Here is a 21,453-nt window from a genome sequence, read left to right as displayed (position 1 = left end):
TGTAAATAACTGTGACCACAGCACTAGTCACTATGGCACTCCGTTAGTTACAGGTTGCCATCCAGATAATGCTCCCTTTTATCTCAACTGTCTGTTTTCTATTAGTTAGCCAATCCACTATCCATACTGTCTCCAGCAATAGGGCGCTTATTTTGTTGAGGAGCTGAATATGTGGTATTTTACCAAATTCTCTTTGAATATCCAAATATATTGCATCCAATGCTTCTCCTTTGTCTAATCTGCTTGTTACTTAGAATTATAGGATCAATTATAAAGGTGTACGGCAAGAAAACAGAACCTTTTCATCTGTCGAACTCATCTGTGCCAACCAGATACTCTAAATTAATCTAGCCTCATTTGCCAGCATTCGGCCCATATTCCTCTAAACCCTTCCTATTCATATACACATCCAGATGCCTTTTAAATGTTGTAATTGTACCAGCCTGCACCACTTCCTCTGGCAGCTCATTCCGTACACGTACTACCCTCAGCATGAAAATGTTGCCCCTTTGGTCCCTTTTAAATCTCTCCCCTCTCATATTAAACCCATGCCCTCTAGTTTTGGACTCCCCCACTCTGGGAAAAGACCTTGGCTATTTGCCCTATCCATGCCCTCACATCATCTTATAAATGTCTGTAAGGTCATCCCTCAGCCTCCGATGCTCCAGGGAAAATAGCCCCAGCCTATTCAGCCTCTCCCTATAGCTCAAACCTTCCAGCCCTGGCAACACCCTTGTAAATCTTTTCTGAACCCTTTCAATTTTCACAACATCTTTCCTCGAAGAATTCTGGTTAATTTATCAGCTACGATTTCCCCTTCATGAATCTATATTAACTCTTCATGATCATATTATGCATTTCTAAATGCTCTGCTATTAGATCCTTTATGATAGGTTCTAACATTTTCCCAATAACAGACATTAGGCTAACTGGCCTAAAAATACCTGTTTTTTTGCCTTGTTTCCTTGTAAGGTAAAAGCATTACATCGGCAGTCTGTCAATCCACTGGGACTTTTCCAGAATCTGAGTTAGTTAGAACCCGAGTTAGCTTAAAGTATCTCCAACAGCACCAGCAAAATGTCCTGCAAGGTGCTCAGGCCCAGCTCTGTTCAGGTGCACGGTACCCACTTTGTACAGGTGCTGTTCTCTTGAGCTGGACCCAGTTGCAAGAACCTAAAAAATTTCTCCCTCATCACAATTTCAGCCATTCATTCATTTGCTTTATCCTTTTACTTCTGCATTCACTTATACATGGTACTGAGAGTAATCTGGAGATTACTACATTTGAGGTTCTGCTTGCCGCTGCAGTTAACATTATGTGCCTGTGTTGAAATAATTACTTTAGTACTTGCATAAATTGAAAGACTGTTAACTCTACAGCAGCTATCCCAGAACTTTGGGCATATAGTTTCTGACTATTCGTTTATTTCATGTACCATTTGTACTATTTCATGTACCAATTTCAGATGCAATATCCCATATTCATTGTAAACATCAGGTAGAATCCCAAGACTTGTTTTTTTTAAACTCAGATGTTAATTCGTTTACCTTGAATAAATTACATTTTATGCTTGATCATATTATTTATTCCTCTGAGAACTTCATGTAGTTGGTATATTTCAAGCATGTCCTGCAGGATCCAGTCTTAGAAATAGTAGGGAACTATAGCTGGGCTGTCCAAGAATGAGTAGGTGTGTTATCATTATTATATTGTTAGCTACTTCAACATGGATTCAGTCACAGATCAGTTGGCCATACAGCAGCATCCTGATGGCACTCAGATGAGGAAAGGTTATTAAACGGAAACATGCTAACTCTCTGCACATATGCGACCTGACCTGCTGATATTTGCAGCATTTTCTGTTTTTGCTTATTATGCCAATGAAATGCGTCAACACTTCTTCTGTACCTATGCGTGGACAACGCTGTAGTGAGTGGCTATAGCAGTCGATGCATTGTCCATTCCTGAAGTGTTCATAACTCTCACAAGGGAATGCGACCAATGGACAATGATTCTTGATGGAGCTGATGTACACATAAATTGCTCTGATGTGGTCACAGATTAAATACTTGTAAACTGAAATAGAAAGAGCCATTTGTAAGCAGTGACAGTGTTTTGTTGAATAACCATCATTTTGAAGCTTAAGCAACTTGATAAATTCATTATATGAATAGATTAGATTAGATTCCCTACAGTGTGGAAACAGGACCTTCAGCCCAACAAATCCACACTGCCGCTTGAAGCATCCCACCCAGACCCAACCCCTATAACCCACACACCCCTGAACACTACGGGCAATTTAGCATGGCCAATCCACCTAGCCTGCACATCTTTGGACTGTGGGAGGAAACCCACGCAGACACAGGGAGAATGTGCAAACTCCACGCAGACAGTCGCCCGAGGCTGGAATCAAACCTGGGTCCCTGGCGCTGTGAGGCTGCAGTGCTAACCACTGAGCCACCGCGCCGCCCCAAATTGCTCACAATTACTATACATTGTAAATTTCTTTTAGAATATGCCTTAATTTGACTAAGAAAACATGAAAGAATAATGTTATCTGGGAAAATTTTGCTGGAACAATAAAGCTAAATAAAATGTGATTTTTTTGGGTATTATTTGTCCTACTCAGTATATTGCCTAAGATATCGAGCTTCGTAAACCTCAAAGCCAGCATTCAAGGCAAGGCAGCAATAAAAATATTTCAACTGGCGTTGGCATCCCGAGGCTTTTGAGAACAAATGAGACAAGGTTGACTGGCTTGGAAATATCTGTTTATGAATACTTGGGAAGCTGTGACTTAGTCAAAAATCAAGCACAGCTACAATGCCGTCCACAAATCAAATATAGTCTGCTTACGCTCTGTCCAGGATCACAAGAAAAGAAAAAGTGCTTAGGTGAGGTCTGGACCTATTGCTGATGGCGCCATGGGAGCAACAGAAGAGGAGATGGATAGTAAAGAGCATTCTAATGACATTTTTTAAAAATTCTACAATGGCATCTTAATTGTAATTGGGAAATTATCAAAATATTATTAAATCACCACTTTCGTGAGTGCAGTTAGAACTGGGCAATAAATGTTGGTGTTGCCAGGGATGCCCAAATTCACATGAAAGAATAAGATTAAGTAAGATAACTGTATTGGTTACTTTCAGTTGATCTACAAGTTCTCCATCAATAAACTGATTTGAGAAAATATTGGTATAGTATCTTTCCAGTATTAGTAATTGTTTATATGTCCTGCAATCCTGCAATGAGCACAAACATGTTCACTATAAATTATTGTTCAGACTAATCTACAAATATGGTGAACTCTGCTAATAGAAAGTAAAATGAACAAGGAAGGCAATATAAAACAACAAGGGTTGATCACTTTGAAAGATGCAAGACAAAAATAAAAACAATAATAGAAAATAATACAATTAAAGTGAAACAAATATAAACAAGAGAAAACACATACAGTTTAGATTAATAAAATTAAAACATGAGAAGCAGTATTTGTGATTATTTATAAATTAATATGAAATAATTTTAGATTGTGTAACATAGAATCCCTACAGTGTGGAAGCAGGCTACTCAGCCCATTGAGTCAATACCGACCCTCCAAACAGAATTCCACCTATATTGACTCCCCTATTCCTGCATTTCAGTTCTCAGAGTTAAACCTAGCATGACAGATCATTATAAGTTTCAATTTTGCAGTTTTGTTTTACTGTGACAGTTAGTCATTGAACCCTATTCTCCTGAGGCTTTCAATATTTTTTTAGCAAACACACAAAAGTTTAGAAAGATCTTAACACAATCGACAAAAATAAAGATTCAGCCTTTTTCCCCAACAGTAGCCTTTACTAATGCCAGTAAAAGATCACTTCTATTTAACACTTAACTGAAACTTTGCAGTTTTTATGGTCTCAAGATATCTTTCTAGTTATGAGGTCCTGGATTCCTTTCCATTTCTGACATCCAGGGGACTTTTACATACTCTCACAACCTGAAAATTCTTCAATCAAAATAAAATTTACTCCTCTTCTGATATGAAGCTGTTCATCTAAACTGAAATGTTAATGTGCTCAAATGGGCCCTTGCTTTTTATGTGCTATGAACGTTCAACTTCATAAATACTTCATCAATTAACTCCACAGATAAATGACCAAGGTATTTAACTTAAATCACATGCTTTCTTTGAAATGACATATTTTGTTCACTGTTCCAAATGAATTTCTGAACTCTTAACAAAAATATCTTCAGAGCCTGAAACCATTGATTTATTTTGTCTTAAATTTAAAATCAAAATAATGCACAAATTATAATAAGATGATATGCATTTTTTCTTCATTCAACGGATGATGACATCACTGGTCAAGAAGCATTCATTACCCATCCCTAATTGCTCAGAGGGCAGTAATGAGTCACCCACATTACTATAGGTCTGGAGTCATATGTAGGCCAGACCAGGTAGGGATGGCAGTTTCCTTCCCTGAAGGACATTAGTGAACCAGATGGTTTTTCCTGACAATTGACAATAGATTTGTAGTCATCATTAGACTCTTAATTCCAGATTTCCTTTTATTAAATTCAAATTTCACCATCTGCCATGGCAGGATTTGAACCTAGGCCGCAGAACATTACCTGGTGTCTGAATTGACAGTCTAATGATAATACCACCACGCCATCACCTTCCCCTCTGTAATACAGCCTCAAATAACTGAATCAGTTTTGTCAGTAAGATTAAACCACCCATGTTTTGGAATGCAAGTTTAATGATACTAAAGCATTACCTGAGGATAATAAGTGTTGAGAACATTTAGGTTGGTCTTTCCCATCATTCAGGTAAAAATCAATATGCGCAACTGGTCGAGAAATTCCAAATTCTGCAAATTACCAAAGTTATATTGAATACTGGATTAGTTATGAATTTTCAAGCTAGTGGCTAGAAAACTAGAGAAAGGAAACATGCAGACACATTGGCTTTTCGCAATACTATCAGGTATTTGTTAAAAGAAATTATATCAAAGATTGACAACTGAAAATTTGCAATTTTCTGGCTATTACACAGTGCTATTTTTCCATATTGCTTTCTGTAATTATAGATTATTTTAAGATGTAAGTTAAGGCTGTTGCTTAATAGCCTTTTCAAGACTGAACTGTCATTGTTATGGAAGTATAGATCTATAAATACAAAGATGCAGATTTTCATTATGTTACAATTTGCACAACATAGTTTGGATCTATCAGGGGACAATGTTACTCTTGTTACCACTATCCCTGTGAATTTCTGGTGAAAGGTGCTGACAGGCCCAGGATAGTGATAGTAATGGCCCTGGATGCACAGAAAGAAAAGGACAAGTGCATGTCGAAACCTCTTCGCCTTTCAGTCTTGCCCACTGGTCACTTACCTGAATGGAATGATTATCGAAAGGGTTCTAGAATAGATGAATAATCCAATCCATCAGATTATGTACCTTAATTTCCTTTCTTTACCAAAGATGCAGCAGTATTTGCTGTTAGTTTTTTCTGTCCCCCAAACTCTCTTCTGATATGACAAATGCAAAACAACCTCTCCTAGAGTGTACTGCAGGGAGGAGGACAACCCTTCTCATACTTACTATCTGAGTCACTGTGAATGGCTTCAACGAAGACCGCATCCCCAGGATCGAGACGCTGATGAACACTTGCCTTTGAAAACTCGGGCCCAGCAGGATCTAAACCTGAAAAATGGAGAAAATAGGATAATATTGAGATATTGGATTTAAAAGGATGGCACTATTTCTTTTCAGATCTATGTGGACTCCCTGTTGCATTTATTAGTGATTATTTTATATTTGTGATCCCTGATTTTGCTTTCTCCCCACAAGCTGAAACATCTTGCTAAGTCTATTTTATTAGGGTTACCAATCTGCCTTATCCATTCTAAAGGGCTTAGACTGTTCAATCTTTCCAGTTCGATGTAGCCTCTCAGTCCTGGTATCATCCCTGTAAATATATTTCTGACATCTCCAATGCTTCTAAATAAATCAGGTTCTATTTCAGGCCAAATAACATTGTTCCTCCTGAAGCATGAACTGGACACCAGAAATTAGAGTTAAAATTAATTTTAGCCACTTAAATGCTGTTTTTAATGCTGAACCATTGACTATTATGGTAATTATAGTTTTCAAAAATGTTTTGTAAATCACAAAACAGGACTATGTACTGTTTAAAGTCATGAAATATTTATTACTTCCTATTATTTAGATGATAACATTCAATGCTGCAAGACTGTATACCATACCAGTTAAGCCTGGCTTTATTTACCCATAAGAGATCAGCGTGGCTGTATTCATTGACTCAGAAAGTGAACTGTGCAGGTAATATTTTAAGGGCTTTTGGAGCTCCAACATGATAGCAGGAATATGACCACCCACAGCATTGGGAAGGAGAAATGAGAGGTAATCTTTCAGTTCCAGGTTCTCAATCCTATGATCCTTAACACCTACACGTGTGATGTTCAATCCCCCACTGTATGTTATGTCAGTCACTAATTCTTGGGGAATCCCTGAAACTACATTCCCTCAGCTCTCCTCATCCTTGTGCCAATGCAACTGAGAATTTATTTACCTCTTACCTCAGAGCACCCGATCTTTATCAATAGGTTGATATGTTCCATTGGCTCCTTTACAATGGGGCCCAAACATCAGTCTCTGGCAGTCTCAGATCTTGCCATTCTCTCGTAGCGAAAAGATGGTGCACCCCAGCATTCTCAAAATGGATCCACCTAACTTCCTCTCCTGTTGTCTGATAATTGATCTCGCTGCATTTTATAATTACTGGCATTGTGTGATTTATCACAACAGTCTGCATTAAAACAGTGACTACTGTTCTAAACTGATTCATTGGACATCAAACACATTAGTACCTTCTGAAAATGTAAACACTCCAAACACATTTTTTTCCTTTCTTTTTGTTTGGGAGTGTGTATGTATTTTCTAAACAAGGAGGAAAGTGAGGGAAACAAATAGAATTTGAGGCATGTTTATTCATGAGTAATGCTTTTCTCAGTAAAGGAGGGTTAAACAGTTTTTCTGTGTGCAAAGTTACCTGTGATCTGCCCTAGCTTTCCCTTGAACATGCGACCCACAAATCCAGCTACATGTGCCCCCAGACTGATTCCAATCAAATGGAAAGAATCTTCTGTGCTTCCATGTGACTGTAAATACAGATATGGTTAATTCTTATTTCTTCATTTTATTGGGAATATCAGAAAATAAATAATACAATATATTTATAAAGAACTTTACAAGTCTGCAGCATCCAGACAATAGATTATATTTGATGTAGAAAATGTTATGGGCAGTTCAAATAGATGAAAATAGCATAGAAGAGTAGTCATCTGGTCAGTTGAGATGACCAAACATTGGTTAATTGTATAGGTTTAAGGTAAAGACACTTAAAGGACTTAGCGCTGAATTTGACTAAAATTGACTGAGTGTCATTTTGGGCAGTTTCACAAAGGGTTTCTCTCCATGAGTCCTCATGAGTTTTCTCATGCAACTCTCCACTGCTCATTTCATTGTCCATACATATATCTCTATGGTGACCCCTCGTGCTCTAGTGTGCTCAGAAATAGCAGAAATACTTGCCATGGCCAAGATCATCCATGACTTCCAGCACTGGTATCATATTTGAAGGCCAGAGTGCAACAACACGTACTGCCAGCCAAGAATTGCCTTTCACAGTGCAAATGGTATGAGGAAAAAGCTTCTGAGAACATAATGGTTGCATAGGTAACACTTCATTGTAGATGTAAGTTCACATTCATAATTATATTGAGGAAAAAGGAGATCACATCAAAGGCAGCTGGATAGACAGTACCATCATCAAAACAGGTACAATGCAGAGGATGAATTCTTGCAGAAAGCAGGCTGTGTGGGGTATAGTCAAGGTAACTGTGTCAGATATTAGTACCATAGTAGATAACTGAAGTAGATATTGGTGCAAGCTTATCCCCAGAAATGGAAATGGTCAAGACAAGGAAGGGAAGGAAAAAGTCAAACTTGGATTAGTGAATGTGAGAGAAGGGTGAAAATTGAAATTTTTTTCTCAACCAAGGATTCCATCCCATCGCACAAACCCACCATGTTTCCCAGGGCTGTAACTATGTACGAGATCGCTCCTGCACTCGCAACTCTTCCCCTTACTCCCAGAACAACGATAGGTTATCCTCACATTCCATTTTCTAAGCTCCATATTTAAAAGATCATTCTTACCATTTACACAATCTCTAATAGGATGCCAACAGCAACCCCATTTCAGTTCCCCTCGTCTATCAGTATTCTGCAGGTACTGAAGACCTTATGGCATCCTGGTGCGCTCCTCCATCATTCCTGACACTTCCGTACCACCCCAACACCCCTCATGACACCATCTCATCTAATCACAGAAGATGCAACACCAGCCCACTCACCTCCTCCTTCCTTACTGTCTGTAGCCCAATACACACCTTCTGGGCAAAGCAGCATTTTAATTATATTTCTTTCAATTTAGCCTATGGTATTTGCAGCTCACAATATGATCTTCTTTACACTAGCAAGACCAAGCACAGAGTGGGTGACCACCCAGACCTTCCAGTTGCTCACCATTTAAATAAACCACTGTTTCCACTAACATTTTAGGGCCTGCGACTGCGTTCCACTGAGGTTCAACACAAAGCAGAAAAGAAACACTTCATTTTCCACTTAGGCACTATACAGCCTCCAGGACTCAAGATTGAATTCACAACTTCAGAGTATGGCACCGATACCCTCCTTTTCTTTCATACCTTACCGACCCCAGCTGTGCCTTGCTTGTGCCTTGTTGACTTTGCTCTCAGCAGAATGTATCCATTTCTCCTTTTCACACCTTCATTTACATCCATTCTACATCTCTGTCTCTACTTTACCACAATTTTCATCCTGACAATCTCTTCCACTTGCTCCTCCTCCCATTTTCCAGCTACTTCCAGTTCTGAAGAAAAGTCATACTAGACTCAAAACATTAACATTGTTTCTCTATCCACAGATGCTGAGCTTCTCAACGTTCAGCTTTTATGTCAATTAAATCTTGTTGGTCTTATTAAACCTGATACTGCACTGCTGTATCATGTAGAAGGAGATGTTTCTCCCGCGCAGTGTCCACATCTTTGTCCTTGGAAGACTGTTTCTGCTGTCCCAGGTCTTCAGTGTCCATCACATCCTCTCTTGACTTGTTCCAGTTGTGCAGAGCACAGTATGCTGGGATTATGTGGCACACACTGTCTACACTGTACTCCAAGACCCTCCCAGACCAATCCAAGCATCGGAAGCGCATCTGCAGAATGCCTGTCACCTACTCTATGAGGGCCCTGGTTGAAGAATAAGCTGAGTTGTATCTATGCTCAGCCTCAGTCAGGTGTTTTCATAATTGAATTATCAGCTATGGCTGCAGAAGGCTTGCTGTATCGTTCAGACACAATCTCTCTGCAACACTCAGCAATCGTGACTATGACCCTCGCAGTGACAGGTTCCTTTTGACATGATTACACTGAACCTATCAGAACGTAACAGAAAAAGAAAAGGTCCTTATTAATGTGAGCAGACAACATTTGCATCACACATGAATGATAGCTAGCTTGGTCCTCCATACAGTGTGATGAGGAGGACTCTGTCAAGGAGGGCCATGGAACACTTCTACATGGAGCTTTGACATAGTGGACCTTAGTCTGATGAATGCATTACAAGACATGTCATACAAATACCATAGGAGATTTCTTTATTCCTCCGAGCCTCCTAATATCTTGCCATTCATTGAGTTCCCTCTTGTCGTGTTACTTCTTCCAAAGTGCATCACTTCACACTTTCAAGATTAAATTTCATCAACCACAGATTTGCCTTCTGACTATCTTCAACCATTCAAACCTATTCAAACCACTGTGCTGTACTGACCCCCTTTGAAGCCAGGATGCTTATGACCATCAATGATCCCCTTCCCCCTTATATATATGTTGTCTCCCCACACAATTATTGTCCCCTTTGCATCCTGGCATGCTGCCTCCATTCCTCACAACTGACTGCCCCAAACCTCCAACTACAGCAGTGATAACCACCAACAGCCCCTACCCCATCTTGATTGTCATCAAACTCCCACCCTGACACAGAATTGCCAATGACCCATCTGCCCTGTTAGCCTTGGGCAACAATCCTGACTGTTGAATGATCAGACTCTGTCTGTACATTTCCTTGGCTGACTAACTGCAAATCCCCTGATGTTTGCATTTGACCTGCACAAGTGACCATGGCCCACTCTCTATTCTGCAGTGATACAGACCCATTGACTCCGACCACCCCAAGTGGTCAACTGGCCATGATAAAGCTCCAGGACTGAGAGTGGAAGTTATCTTTGATTTACTCGGCTAGGGTCCCCAACAAAAGGTAGTGCTCCTCGACTTGACTGATGCATGCTGCTGAAATGTGCTGTAGGTGTGACATTGATGTAACTTGTCACCCTTAGAGAAACATGACTTTCCCCTTGATGGATCATCACTGACACCCATCACAAGTGCGTGACTTTGCATCTTCACTAGACAAGTCAGATGTACTGTTAGTGCTGTCTCACATGGCAAAGCGCAGAAAGAAAGGACAAAGGAAAGTGATCATCTGAGTAGGTGCAAAATGTGTGAGCACATACTAAGACAGTGAACGAACAGTCTTGAGATACACCTTGTCCAGTCAATGAAGTGGGCTTGTTGTAATAATTTGGCCCTGTGTGCAAAGTAGCCTGGCAGCAGCATTAAAATGCATTCCAAAGTGCAGAATTGCAGTGGAAGACTGTATTCTAACTGGGTTGGAGACATGCCAGGATAATGTGGTAAGGTTGGTGAGTGTCCCCGGATAGATTTCGGGTGGTCCCTGCCCATGGAGGCTATCCCGACATGTTGGGGACTGCTAGCCAAGTAGGAACTGGTGGTTGAGTTGCAGATGCCCGCTCTGACTGGCATGTCGATTATTGTCTCTGTTTAGTTTCTAACTAGCGTGCAGGAAAACAGGAAACTGCATGTCAGTGAGGTGAAATGAGGCACTAGCGGTACACAATTGCATGAAAACAAGGCTCTCACTGCTCACTAGTGGGATTCCCATCTCACCATTCAGAACCTAGTTGCAAAATTGGATTAATTTTCCATCAATGTTGAGAACCTCATTTTTCTGATTCTGCCATATTTTCCCAACTGATTTTGCATTTGCCCATGTCATTCAGGGCTTGGAAATTTCCACCATTGGTCCCTGTGAGTAAGCCTGAAGAATTGGCTGCTGATAATAATGATAGAATAGAAAGATGAAATGATCTGTAGGAAGCCTGAACTGAAGGATAAAAGGTATGGAATAGTATTTAATATTGTAGGTGCCTACAGAAGTAAGGCTGAGTTGGGACATTACAAGGGAAAGAAGTTGAATTGAACTCCATAGAAATTTTTTTAAAATTACAAACGTGAGAGTGAAGGTAGGTTAAAAATGGAGATTTTCTCAGGCTTTGACATGTGGCTTGGAAATGACATGACAGCAAACAAGTGTCAAAATATTTTTCTGCAGTGCAAGAGAAAGTTCTAATTCACAAGTGCATATGTATAACATTTCATTTTGTAGCCCTAAGCCAAATCAGTGCAAATGCATGTTTGTGATTGCCATAATTATAAATATTGTCTCACTGGCATATATTTCTCACCGAGTGCATTAAAGTCATAAATGATCGTGTGTAGCATATTGCTGCAAGTACATTTTATCTTAAATAAAGTAGACAATGTAATCTTGAGTTCACTTGCCAGGAATGATGTGGGCGGGTGAGGATAGTTTGGCACACAGGACATGTTCTCAAATCATTTGCACTGATTTGACGCAAAGGTTGATGCCTGAGGAGCAAAATTGCAATGTCAAGCCCTGATGATGTGATTGAAACATAAATAGTGTTATACCTCCAAATCCAGGCTTCATCAATTGTTATATGTTACTTTGGTTTTAGTATGGAATTTGATAGTTGTTTTTTAATGGTGTTGATATAGTTGCTTAGCTTAGAGGGTATACATTCAGTTACCATATCTATTTACCATTAAGTTTCCTATAAGAATAGCAATCTTCAAACCCAATTCAATAGAATTCCGCACTGCATTATGATATAAAGCTGTTGAACCAATAATCCAATCAACAATGACAACGTTCACATCCATTGCACCAAGCAATTCTTTTGCCAGGGTGTCAACCCAAGAAGGTTTGCTGCCAGTGACCCTAAACAGAAATAACAATATGAAGAAACAATGAAATATTGACATAAAAGTATTAAAACTCTTCACAAGTTATTCTGAGATTGAATTGCAATATTAATGAGTAAAGATTGAATGTTTTCTTTTATGGCTTTCTCTGCTATTTTAACAAATACATAATGTTTCAGTGGAGAGAGACATTCCAGACAAGTGTATTAGATTTCAGTGCCTCTTATTTAGTTGTGCAAGCTGATTTACTAATGTCCTTCAGGAAATCTCCATACTTACGTGGTCAGGCCAAAATGTGACTCCAGACCCACAGCAATGTGGCTGATTCATAACTGCCCCCTCAGCAATGAATAATGGGCAATAAATATGGACCTATGGATCCACAACGCATAGCCAAACAATATTCTAAAAATGGACATAAAAGTAACAATAGTGGCTTCAGCCTTACTGAGTGCAAACTATGGTCCATCATTAGATACAAAACAAAGGCCAGAACCACATTCGGCTGTTGACGTTGTTGACTGCTGCCTGGAGAACTGGTAGGTGACCTACTCTTCTTACCAGGAATGCACACATTTTTCAGGCGGTGGTGGGGCCATCAGTGGGCCTTCCTATGAAAATGCAATGCTGGAAGCAGAAATCTCACAGACTGAGACCTGCCAGAAATCAGGAGCAAGTTTGGACATGACCAATCAGGTGCACATGAACAGGATAGCCAACATGCCTGAGCTGTCAGAGCATTCATGTGTGTTTGAATCTGAAATCAACTGAGAGTTTGTGTCTATAGTAATTAATTTGTGAGAGACAGCATATATGGGCCTGTCCTATCTATTGACACCTCTTTGGTCAACAAAGGAACACAGTGTCATTCAATGGATAATATCAGGATTAGGCCTAATTGAGGCCGAACATTTAATTTCTATGGCATGAAAATATTTAACAGAGTTAAAACAAATGCAACTTTGGAATTCAAAGTTTTGACAATTTTTGGTTAATTGTACAAAGAGGACTCAACAACTTTTATCATGGGATTTTATACATCCATTTGAGAATAGATGGGACCCCAGTTTAAAGATTCATCTAAAAGACTGTGTCTCCATCATGTAGCATTCCCTTGTACTGCCTTAGTTCCCTGGAGTGAGGCCAGATGCCTGTTACAGACTGATAGCTTTTAAAAAGATATTCAAACTTTTAGAGATAGTAAGAACTACAGATGCTAGAGTCAGAGATAACACAGTGTGGAGCTGAAGGAACACAACAGGCTTGCCAGCATCAGAGGAGCAGGGAAGTTGATGCTTTGGGTTGGCTCTGAAGCAAGGTCCCGAACCGAAATGTCAACTTTCCTGCTTCTCCTATTGCTGCCTGGCCTGCTGTGTTCCTCCAGGTCCACGCGGTGTTATTTCAAACTTTCAGTGACCGACAAATTATCACCCAACAAACTTTCAAGTCTTTAAGACTGTTGCTCTGAATATTTCTGATATTGAATTAAACCGACAGACTGAAATGTAACCATTCACAACTTGACATTTTTTATAGCTCCCTGGGCCTTGGAGAAAAGCAGTCTATGCACTGTCACTCCAATAGCCCATGTCATTGTTTACAGCTGTAATTAGCTCATAGTTTCTTCTCGGTAAACCAACCTGTGCTCCAGTTCTAACTTTTAGAACCAAGCCACGCAGGCTGATTGTCCTAACTTGAAGACACTATTCCAAGATGTAACAATTTTAGAAAACCTTGCATTTGTAACAGCTCGCAATGTCCTGACAGAGGCAAAACCATTACTACTATAGCAAGGCTGATATTAACTGAGTAGACAGCAAAGACACTCACCAAGACCTTTCATGACCAAACATGTTAACAATACTTGAATTCCAGAGCAAATTTCACTGGTAGCTTGAGTTACTGCTGTTCTCACCAGAAATACCTTATACCTCATCTGCCAAGAGCTCCCCTCTTCTTTAGAGTGCCCCTCGAGGCAATTCCTGCAAAAACTACCCACACAATGTCATTGGGCACCCTCTGGGCTGTAGGATTTTCCATTTCTTCCTATCATTTAACCTCCTAAGATATGACTGATAATGAAGAACAGCACATTACAATTGGCTTGATGCCGTTTCCAGAGTAACCAGATGGATTCCAACTGTTTCATTTACCCTCCTGCCTGCAGTTAAAATTATTCATTGCGATTTTGTACTATGATGCATTAATAATGACTTTCCCGCTTGTTTGTGAATATATTTTATAAGGCTTCTCCAAGACTATAAAATAGTTTCTGATTACCTGTAACCATGCATTATTAGCTTTGTGGGCAGACTTCCATTAAAGTTGGAATTCTGAATGTCATTACTGTCACTGATAGGTTGGGCACAACTTGGGTTCCGACGGGTGAGCAGCATAAATTGGACTTTGAGGTCCATCCTTTGCAAAATATTCCTCCAAGAATAAGTTTGAAAATGTGTACAGTTCTGCGTAATGTTTCCATTAACTGTAATGTAAACAAATGTTTTTCCGTTAATTTTTGTACATTTTTACTAGGCCTTTTAGATTCACCATTGAATGGACCTATCTAATGTGTGCATGTCTGTTAGTGCCTACAATAAGAAGCACTTAAAATTGATATGAACTATTACATTATTTTCCAATTTAGGACAGTTCTGACTTCAATGTTTGTAAACACATAGGAAGGGTCTATGCCAGAAATGTCAGCTTTTGTGCTTCTAAGATGCTGCTTGGCTGCTGTGTTCATCCAGCTCCACACTTTGTTATCTTGGCCCACATTTTCTGCTGGTTAGTCTGTCATCATTTCAGTGCAGATGGGAATTGTACATGGAAACCATGCGGAATAATAGCAGATATTGAAAGAATTGCCAGGCTAGTTGACTAATCCAGTTGGCAATAGGGAATGTCTCTATGCCTGGAACCATCCAACAATCTCCATTTAAACTGGAAACTTTGAAGCATCCTGATCACATTATGGAAACATTGCAGTAATTCAGAAAAATGTTGGCAATCATTTAGTTAACTCAATATTTATCTCACTGCCACATCCTCCACTACCCACTTCCTCTCCAACAACAACATCTTGTCAGGTGCTTGCACCCTTCAGACCTTGACCTGGCTGCCCGCCTGGATGCAGCCCACCCTGGCTGGACAGGACCAGAGCCAACATTACCCCTATCAGGCCTGACACAATGTAGCCTTACTCCGCTAGATTAGAGCTGACAACCCCTTCTCCCGACCAGGCTCAACTAACCTGCAGCTTACCCCCAGCTCATCTGCTGTCCTACCCCAGACCTGTACCCTCTCCGAAGCTGGCACCGTCGCCAGATGGCAGCATACTTATTTGACACCTTAGTACTATACCCAACCTCCAATTCCCTAGCACTCGATTACTCGCCCACCTGGCACCCTACATACCTAGCACTTTATTATCACTCTGCCTGGCACCCTACTTACCAAGCACTTTATTACCCCTCCACCTGGTACCCTACTTACCCAGCACTCTATTACCCCATCAACTGGCACGCTACTTACCTAGCACTCTGTTACCCTTCCACCTGGCACCGAACGTACCTAACACTCTATTACCCCTCCGACTGGCACCCTACTTACCTTGCACTCTATTACCATTCCAATTGGTACCCTACTTACCTACCACTCTATTACCCCTCGAGCTGGTACCCTACTTACCTAAGACTCTATTACTCCTCCACCTGGCACCCTACTTACCCAGCACTTTATTACCCGCCCACCTAGTACCCTACTTACCTACCACTCTATTACCCCTCCACCTGGCATCCTACTTACCAAGCACTCTATTACCCCTCCGATTGTGGCCCTACTTTCCCAGCACTTTATTACCCGCCCACCTGGCACCCTACTTACCTACCACTCTATTACCCCTCCACCTGGTACCCTACTTACCTAGCACTCTATTACCCGCCCACCTGGCACCCCACTTAACTATCACTCTATTACCCCTCCGAATGGCACCCTACTTACCTAGGAATCTGTTACCCCTCCGCCTGGCACACTACTTACCTAGCACTCTATTACCCCTCCGCCTGGCACCCTGGTTACCTAGCAATTTATTACCCGCCCACCTGGCACCCTACCTACCTCGCACTCTATTACCCCTCCACCTGGAACCCTACTTACCTGGCACTCTATTACCCCTCTGACTGGCACCCTACTTACCTAGCACTCTATTACCCCTCCACCTGGCACCCTACCTACCTCGCACTCTATTACCCCTCCACCTGGAACCCTACTTACCTGGCACTCTATTAGCCCTCTGACTGGCACCCTACTTACCTAGCACTCTATTACCCCTCCACCTGGCACCCTACCTACCTCGCACTCTATTACCCCTCCACCTGGAACCCTACTTACCTGGCACTGTATTAGCCCTCTGACTGGCACCCTACTTACCTGGCACTCTATTAGCCCTCTGACTGGCACCCTACTTACCTGGCACTCTATTAGCCCTCCGACTGGCACCCTGAGCACCTAGCACTCTATTATCGCTCCCCAGCTGACTCCCTACATACCAAGGACTCTATTAACCCTCCACCTGGTACCCCACTTACCTAGCACTCTGTTACCCCTCTACCTGGTACCCTACTTGCCTGGCACTCTATTACCCCTCCACCTGGTACCCTACTTACCTGGCACTCTATTACCCCTCCGACTGGCACCCTGAGCAACTAGCACTCTATTATCGCTCCCCAGCTGACACCCTACATACCAAGGACTCTCTTACCCCACCACCTGGTCCCCTACTTACCTGGCACTCTATTACCCCTCTGCCTGGCACTCTACTTTCCTAGCACTTTATTACCCGCCAACCTGGCACCCTACCTACCGAGCACTCTATTACCCCTCGACCTGGTATCCTACTTACCTACCACTCTATTACCCCTCCACCTGGCACACTACTTACCTGGCACTCTATTAACCCTCTGACTGGCACCCTACTTACCTAGCACTTTATTACCCGCCCACCTGGCACCCTAGCTACCGAGCACTCTATTACCCCTCCGATTGGCGCCCTACTTACCTGGCACTGTATTACACCACCACCTGGCACCCTACTTACCAAGCTCTCTATTACCCCTCTGACTGGCACCCTACTTATCTGGCACTCTATTACCCCTCCACCTGGTGCCCTACTTACCTGGCACTCTATTACCCCTCCACCTGGTACCCTACTTACCTGGCACTCTATTACCCTTCCACCTGGCACCCTGGTACCTGGCACTCTATTACCCCTCCACCTGGTACCCTACTTACCTGGCACTCTATTACCCCTCCGACTGGCACCCTGAGCACCTAGCACTCTATTATCGCTCCCCAGCTGACACCCTACATACCAAGGACTCTATTACCCTCCACCTGGTACCCTACTTACCTGGCACACTATTACCTGCCCACCTGGCACCCTACTTTCCTAGCACTCTATTACCCTTCCACCTGGCACCCTGGTACCTAGCACTCTATTACCCTTCCGACTGGCACCCTACTTTCCTCGCACTTTATTACCTGCCCACCTGGCACCCTACTTACCTTGGACTCTATTACCCCTCCACCTGGTACCCTACTTAGCTAGCATTCTATTACCCCTCCGGCTGGCACCCTACTTACCTAGCACTGTATTACCCACCCATCTGGCACCCTACTTACCTAGCACTCTGTTACCCTTCCACCTGGTACCGAACGTACCTCGCACTCTATTACCCCTCTGACTGGCACCCTACTTACCTAGCACTCTATTACCCCTCCACCTGGTACCCTACTTACCTGGCGCTCTATTACCCCTCCGCCTGGCACCCTACTTTCCTTGCACTTTATTACCCGCCCACCTGGCACCCTACTTTCCTCGCACTCTATTACCCCTCCGCCTGGCACCCTACTTTCCTTGCACTCTATTACCCCTCCACCTGGCACCCTACTTACCTAGCACTCTATTACCCCTCCACCTGGCACCCTACTTACCTAGCACTCTATTACCCCTCCGCCTGGCACCCTGCTTACCTAGCACTCTATTACCCTCCACCTGGTACCCTACTTACCTGGCACACCATTACCTGCCCACCCGGCACCCTACTTACCTTGGACTCTATTACCCCTTCACCTGGAACCCTACTTTCCTAGCACTCTATTACCCCTCCACCTGGTACCCTACTTAGCTAGCATTCTATTACCCCTCCGGCTGGCACCCTACTTACCTAGCACTGTATTACCCACCCATCTGGCACCCTACTTACCTAGCACTCTGTTACCCCTCTGTGGCACCCTATTTACCTAGCACTTTGTTACCACTCTATGGCACCCTACTTACCTAGCACTCTATCATGCCACCACCTGGAACCCTCCCATTTCTCTCCAGTGGAATCCTAACCTCACTCACATGCAGTTTGACAGTATTTGGCAAATTGGGTGTCAGAACCTTTCAGAGTCAGAATCCAGCAGGTGACTGTTTGGAACAAGGAGGCATGGTTTGTCTTCGTGTCACATTTCCACGCCGCAAAGGAGTGTCAGAGTGGGTTTACACCTCCCCATTTCTGAGGAAACTCTGAGGGGAATCTCCTTTCAGAAATGCAGAGATCCCTTCCTCATCAAAAAGATGGACTGAGTAGCAATCTATATGAGATTTACCCTTATGGAAAATCTGAATAAGAAATTTCTGTTTTTTTTAGTACAACAGTAGAAACAAAGTTGAAAAATTGACTACAAGAGCATATTGACCAATGACCTACTGTCAAGATAAATTGACAATCGCTGCTGAAATTTACCATGACCTCAGAGTATTTTCCAGGTTTGTTTGTGTTGAGACATGCTCTTTCAGATCGGAAGATGATACAAGATTAATTCTTCAGCTCCTTACTAAATAGAATATGGTGAGCTTTGAACGTGAACGAACTTTCTGAAGGAGGGTCTAGGCCTGAAACGTCAGCTTTCCTGCTCCTCTGATGCTGCTTGGCCTGCTGCGTTCATGCAGCTCTACACGTTGTTGTCCCAGATTATCCAGTGTCTGCAGTTCCTGCTGTCTTTGTCTGGATTGCTGTGCTAAACTAATTGTAACTTATCTGGCATACTTAAGGGATTTTTAAAAACAAGTTCAGTACGTGATTGGCAAGGAATTTATTGTCTGTACTCATTAGTTGTAATAAAATATTGCTGGGGCCACTTTGGAGACCGTTTGAGAGTCAGACACCTTGGCGTGGCTCTGGAGATGCAGACTGAGGAATGCAAATCTCCTTTCTTCGAGGATATTAGAAAAGGAGTTGAATTTTTACAACAGAAGTCTATTATTCTCTGAGATAGGATGTTATTTGAATGCAGTGTTACTAGGTTCTTGGACCTGCACTGTGTGTGTGGCTGATAGCAGAGATTTTTAGTGTCATAGAGTCATACAGCTCGGGGAAAGACCCTCCGGTCCAACTCACCCAGGCGAACCAGGTTACCTAAGCTGAGCTAGTCCCATTTACCTGGACTTGGCCCATATCCCTCTAAACCTTTCCTATTCATGCAGCTGTCCAAATTTCTTTTAAAATGTGTAATTGCTCCTGCCTCTGTCATTTCCTCTGCCAGTTTATTCCACATATGAACTTCATTCTTGTTCCTCCGGTCCCTTTTAAATCTTTCTCCTCTCACTTTAAATTTATGCCTTCTAGTTTTGTACTCCCCTACCTAGAGAAAGGCCTTTAATATTCACCCTATCTTATGCTTCTCAGGATTTTATATACCTCAATAAAGTCATCCCTGAACATCCTACGCTCCAGGCTGGGGCAGGGTCTCCGTTTTTGTCTTCCTACACTTGCTGTTGCGGTTCAGCAGTGATTCAACCGCAAGAAAGTCCTTATACTCTCTGTCTTTGCTCCTCAAGTGAATTTAATTGGACTGCTGAGTTTTCTTGGCTTCAATATTAATTGACAAGCATGCAGACAAACATTAACCACTTGAGATCTGAGCTTCTTTGCTGCACGTTAACTTACCTAACACGTCAATAACTAAATTACAATACAATACATTCATTTACCTGTTATGTAGCATAATGGAAAGATCAGTGATCCCAGGAGTAAAATTCTGTTCCAATGGTTAGCCATTTTCTAAACACGGGCTGTTCCTTTCATCTTCTACATCAGCATGTTCACATCTCCAATAGCAAGTACATATTTCAACATGAAGACTTGTTTAGCAATGTGTAACTCTGGTTAATAATTTATAGCCTTATCATTATATTCAATAACAGGACAAGACTGTAATGTTACTCTTAGCATAACAGTTTAGCTTTTTGTAGTGTTTTTCCAAGAATATTTTACCTATGAATCCAAACTTTTTGAAGTTATTATAATGCTTATTCATCCTTACATATGATAAAAAAAGTAATCGTTACAAATCAAAACCACATGACCACTGAGTAACAGTCACAATAAAACATTTTCCCCAAAGGTTATCGCTGATGAACAAAGTTTACAACTATTTATCAGGGATGTTAAATGTCACATTTCCATTTTGCCCTGAGCTTACTTGGAAATTATTCTTATCAGCAGCAATTCCATTGGAAATAGACTCAAATATTTGCATCACCAAATAGCTTTTTGACAAAGGAACTTCTCACTGAACTGTTCATTGCTCTGAGATTATGAAGTTAACAAGACTTATTTTTCAAAGGTGCAATCATTGTCACTTGCTTAGAGTAAAGTGTGATGCCTGGTTACGAACAGTTGAGTGCTGCTACAATGCACCCTTTCTATGCCCATGAGACAGATTGTTCTGTTGCCTATGGTGAAGGATGGACCATGACCAAGTGGCAGCAAGATGAGGCTTTTGTCTGAAATAACAGGTGGTTTATTACACCTCAGTAACTAAATACAGGTTATATTAGCTGTAAAACATATTAACTATAACTATAAAGATTAGGTAAGACATGTAAGCCTACAGCAGTAAACTGTGCAAGTCCACAAATTACCGAAACTGCCTCCAACCTCCCAATGCTGCATCCAGTGGCTGTTCTTTCATCAGAGCGGGCAGAGCTTTAGCCTAGCTCTTTCATGCCCATTACCTTATTCAACATTTCTTCTGAGCATTTTCCCCTCAGTTAACTGATTATACAATGGTATAGACAACTGTGTTACATTTGCTCTCCCCTACATCTCTGTCTTCAAAAATTCAAACATTCTGTCTGGATAATTAACAG

General features: G+C 41.7%; 1 protein-coding gene across 4 annotated transcripts in view; it reads right to left on the bottom strand.

Annotated features, from left to right (window-relative positions):
• The window catches only part of pla1a (phospholipase A1 member A), a 36,053-nt gene extending 15,648 nt beyond the window's left edge, over positions 1-20,405 (bottom strand). For 3 of the 4 annotated variants that reach the window (XR_009446549.1, XM_048540230.2, XM_048540229.2), the window contains exons 1-7: positions 20,293-20,405; positions 14,532-14,736; positions 12,090-12,267; positions 7,076-7,184; positions 5,605-5,706; positions 4,777-4,869; positions 1,910-2,077 (exon numbers count right to left, since the gene is read on the bottom strand). Coding sequence is in view for 3 of the 4 variants with exons in the window: in XM_048540230.2 (XP_048396187.2) it covers positions 1,910-2,077; positions 4,777-4,869; positions 5,605-5,706; positions 7,076-7,184; positions 12,090-12,267; positions 14,532-14,736; positions 20,293-20,359 (922 nt within the window). In the remaining variant the exon portion in view is untranslated. The remainder of the gene's footprint in view (positions 1-1,909; positions 2,078-4,776; positions 4,870-5,604; positions 5,707-7,075; positions 7,185-12,089; positions 12,268-14,531; positions 14,737-20,292) is intronic. The other variant, XM_048540227.2, reaches the window with a different exon arrangement.
• Between the last annotated feature and the right edge of the window lie 1,048 nt (positions 20,406-21,453).

Source organism: Stegostoma tigrinum, chromosome 12 (assembly GCF_030684315.1).
Source record: "Stegostoma tigrinum isolate sSteTig4 chromosome 12, sSteTig4.hap1, whole genome shotgun sequence".
NCBI lineage: Eukaryota > Metazoa > Chordata > Chondrichthyes > Orectolobiformes > Stegostomatidae > Stegostoma > Stegostoma tigrinum.
The sequence above is the reverse complement of the archived record's forward strand: the minus strand, read 5'-3'. Positions and strand labels throughout refer to the sequence as shown.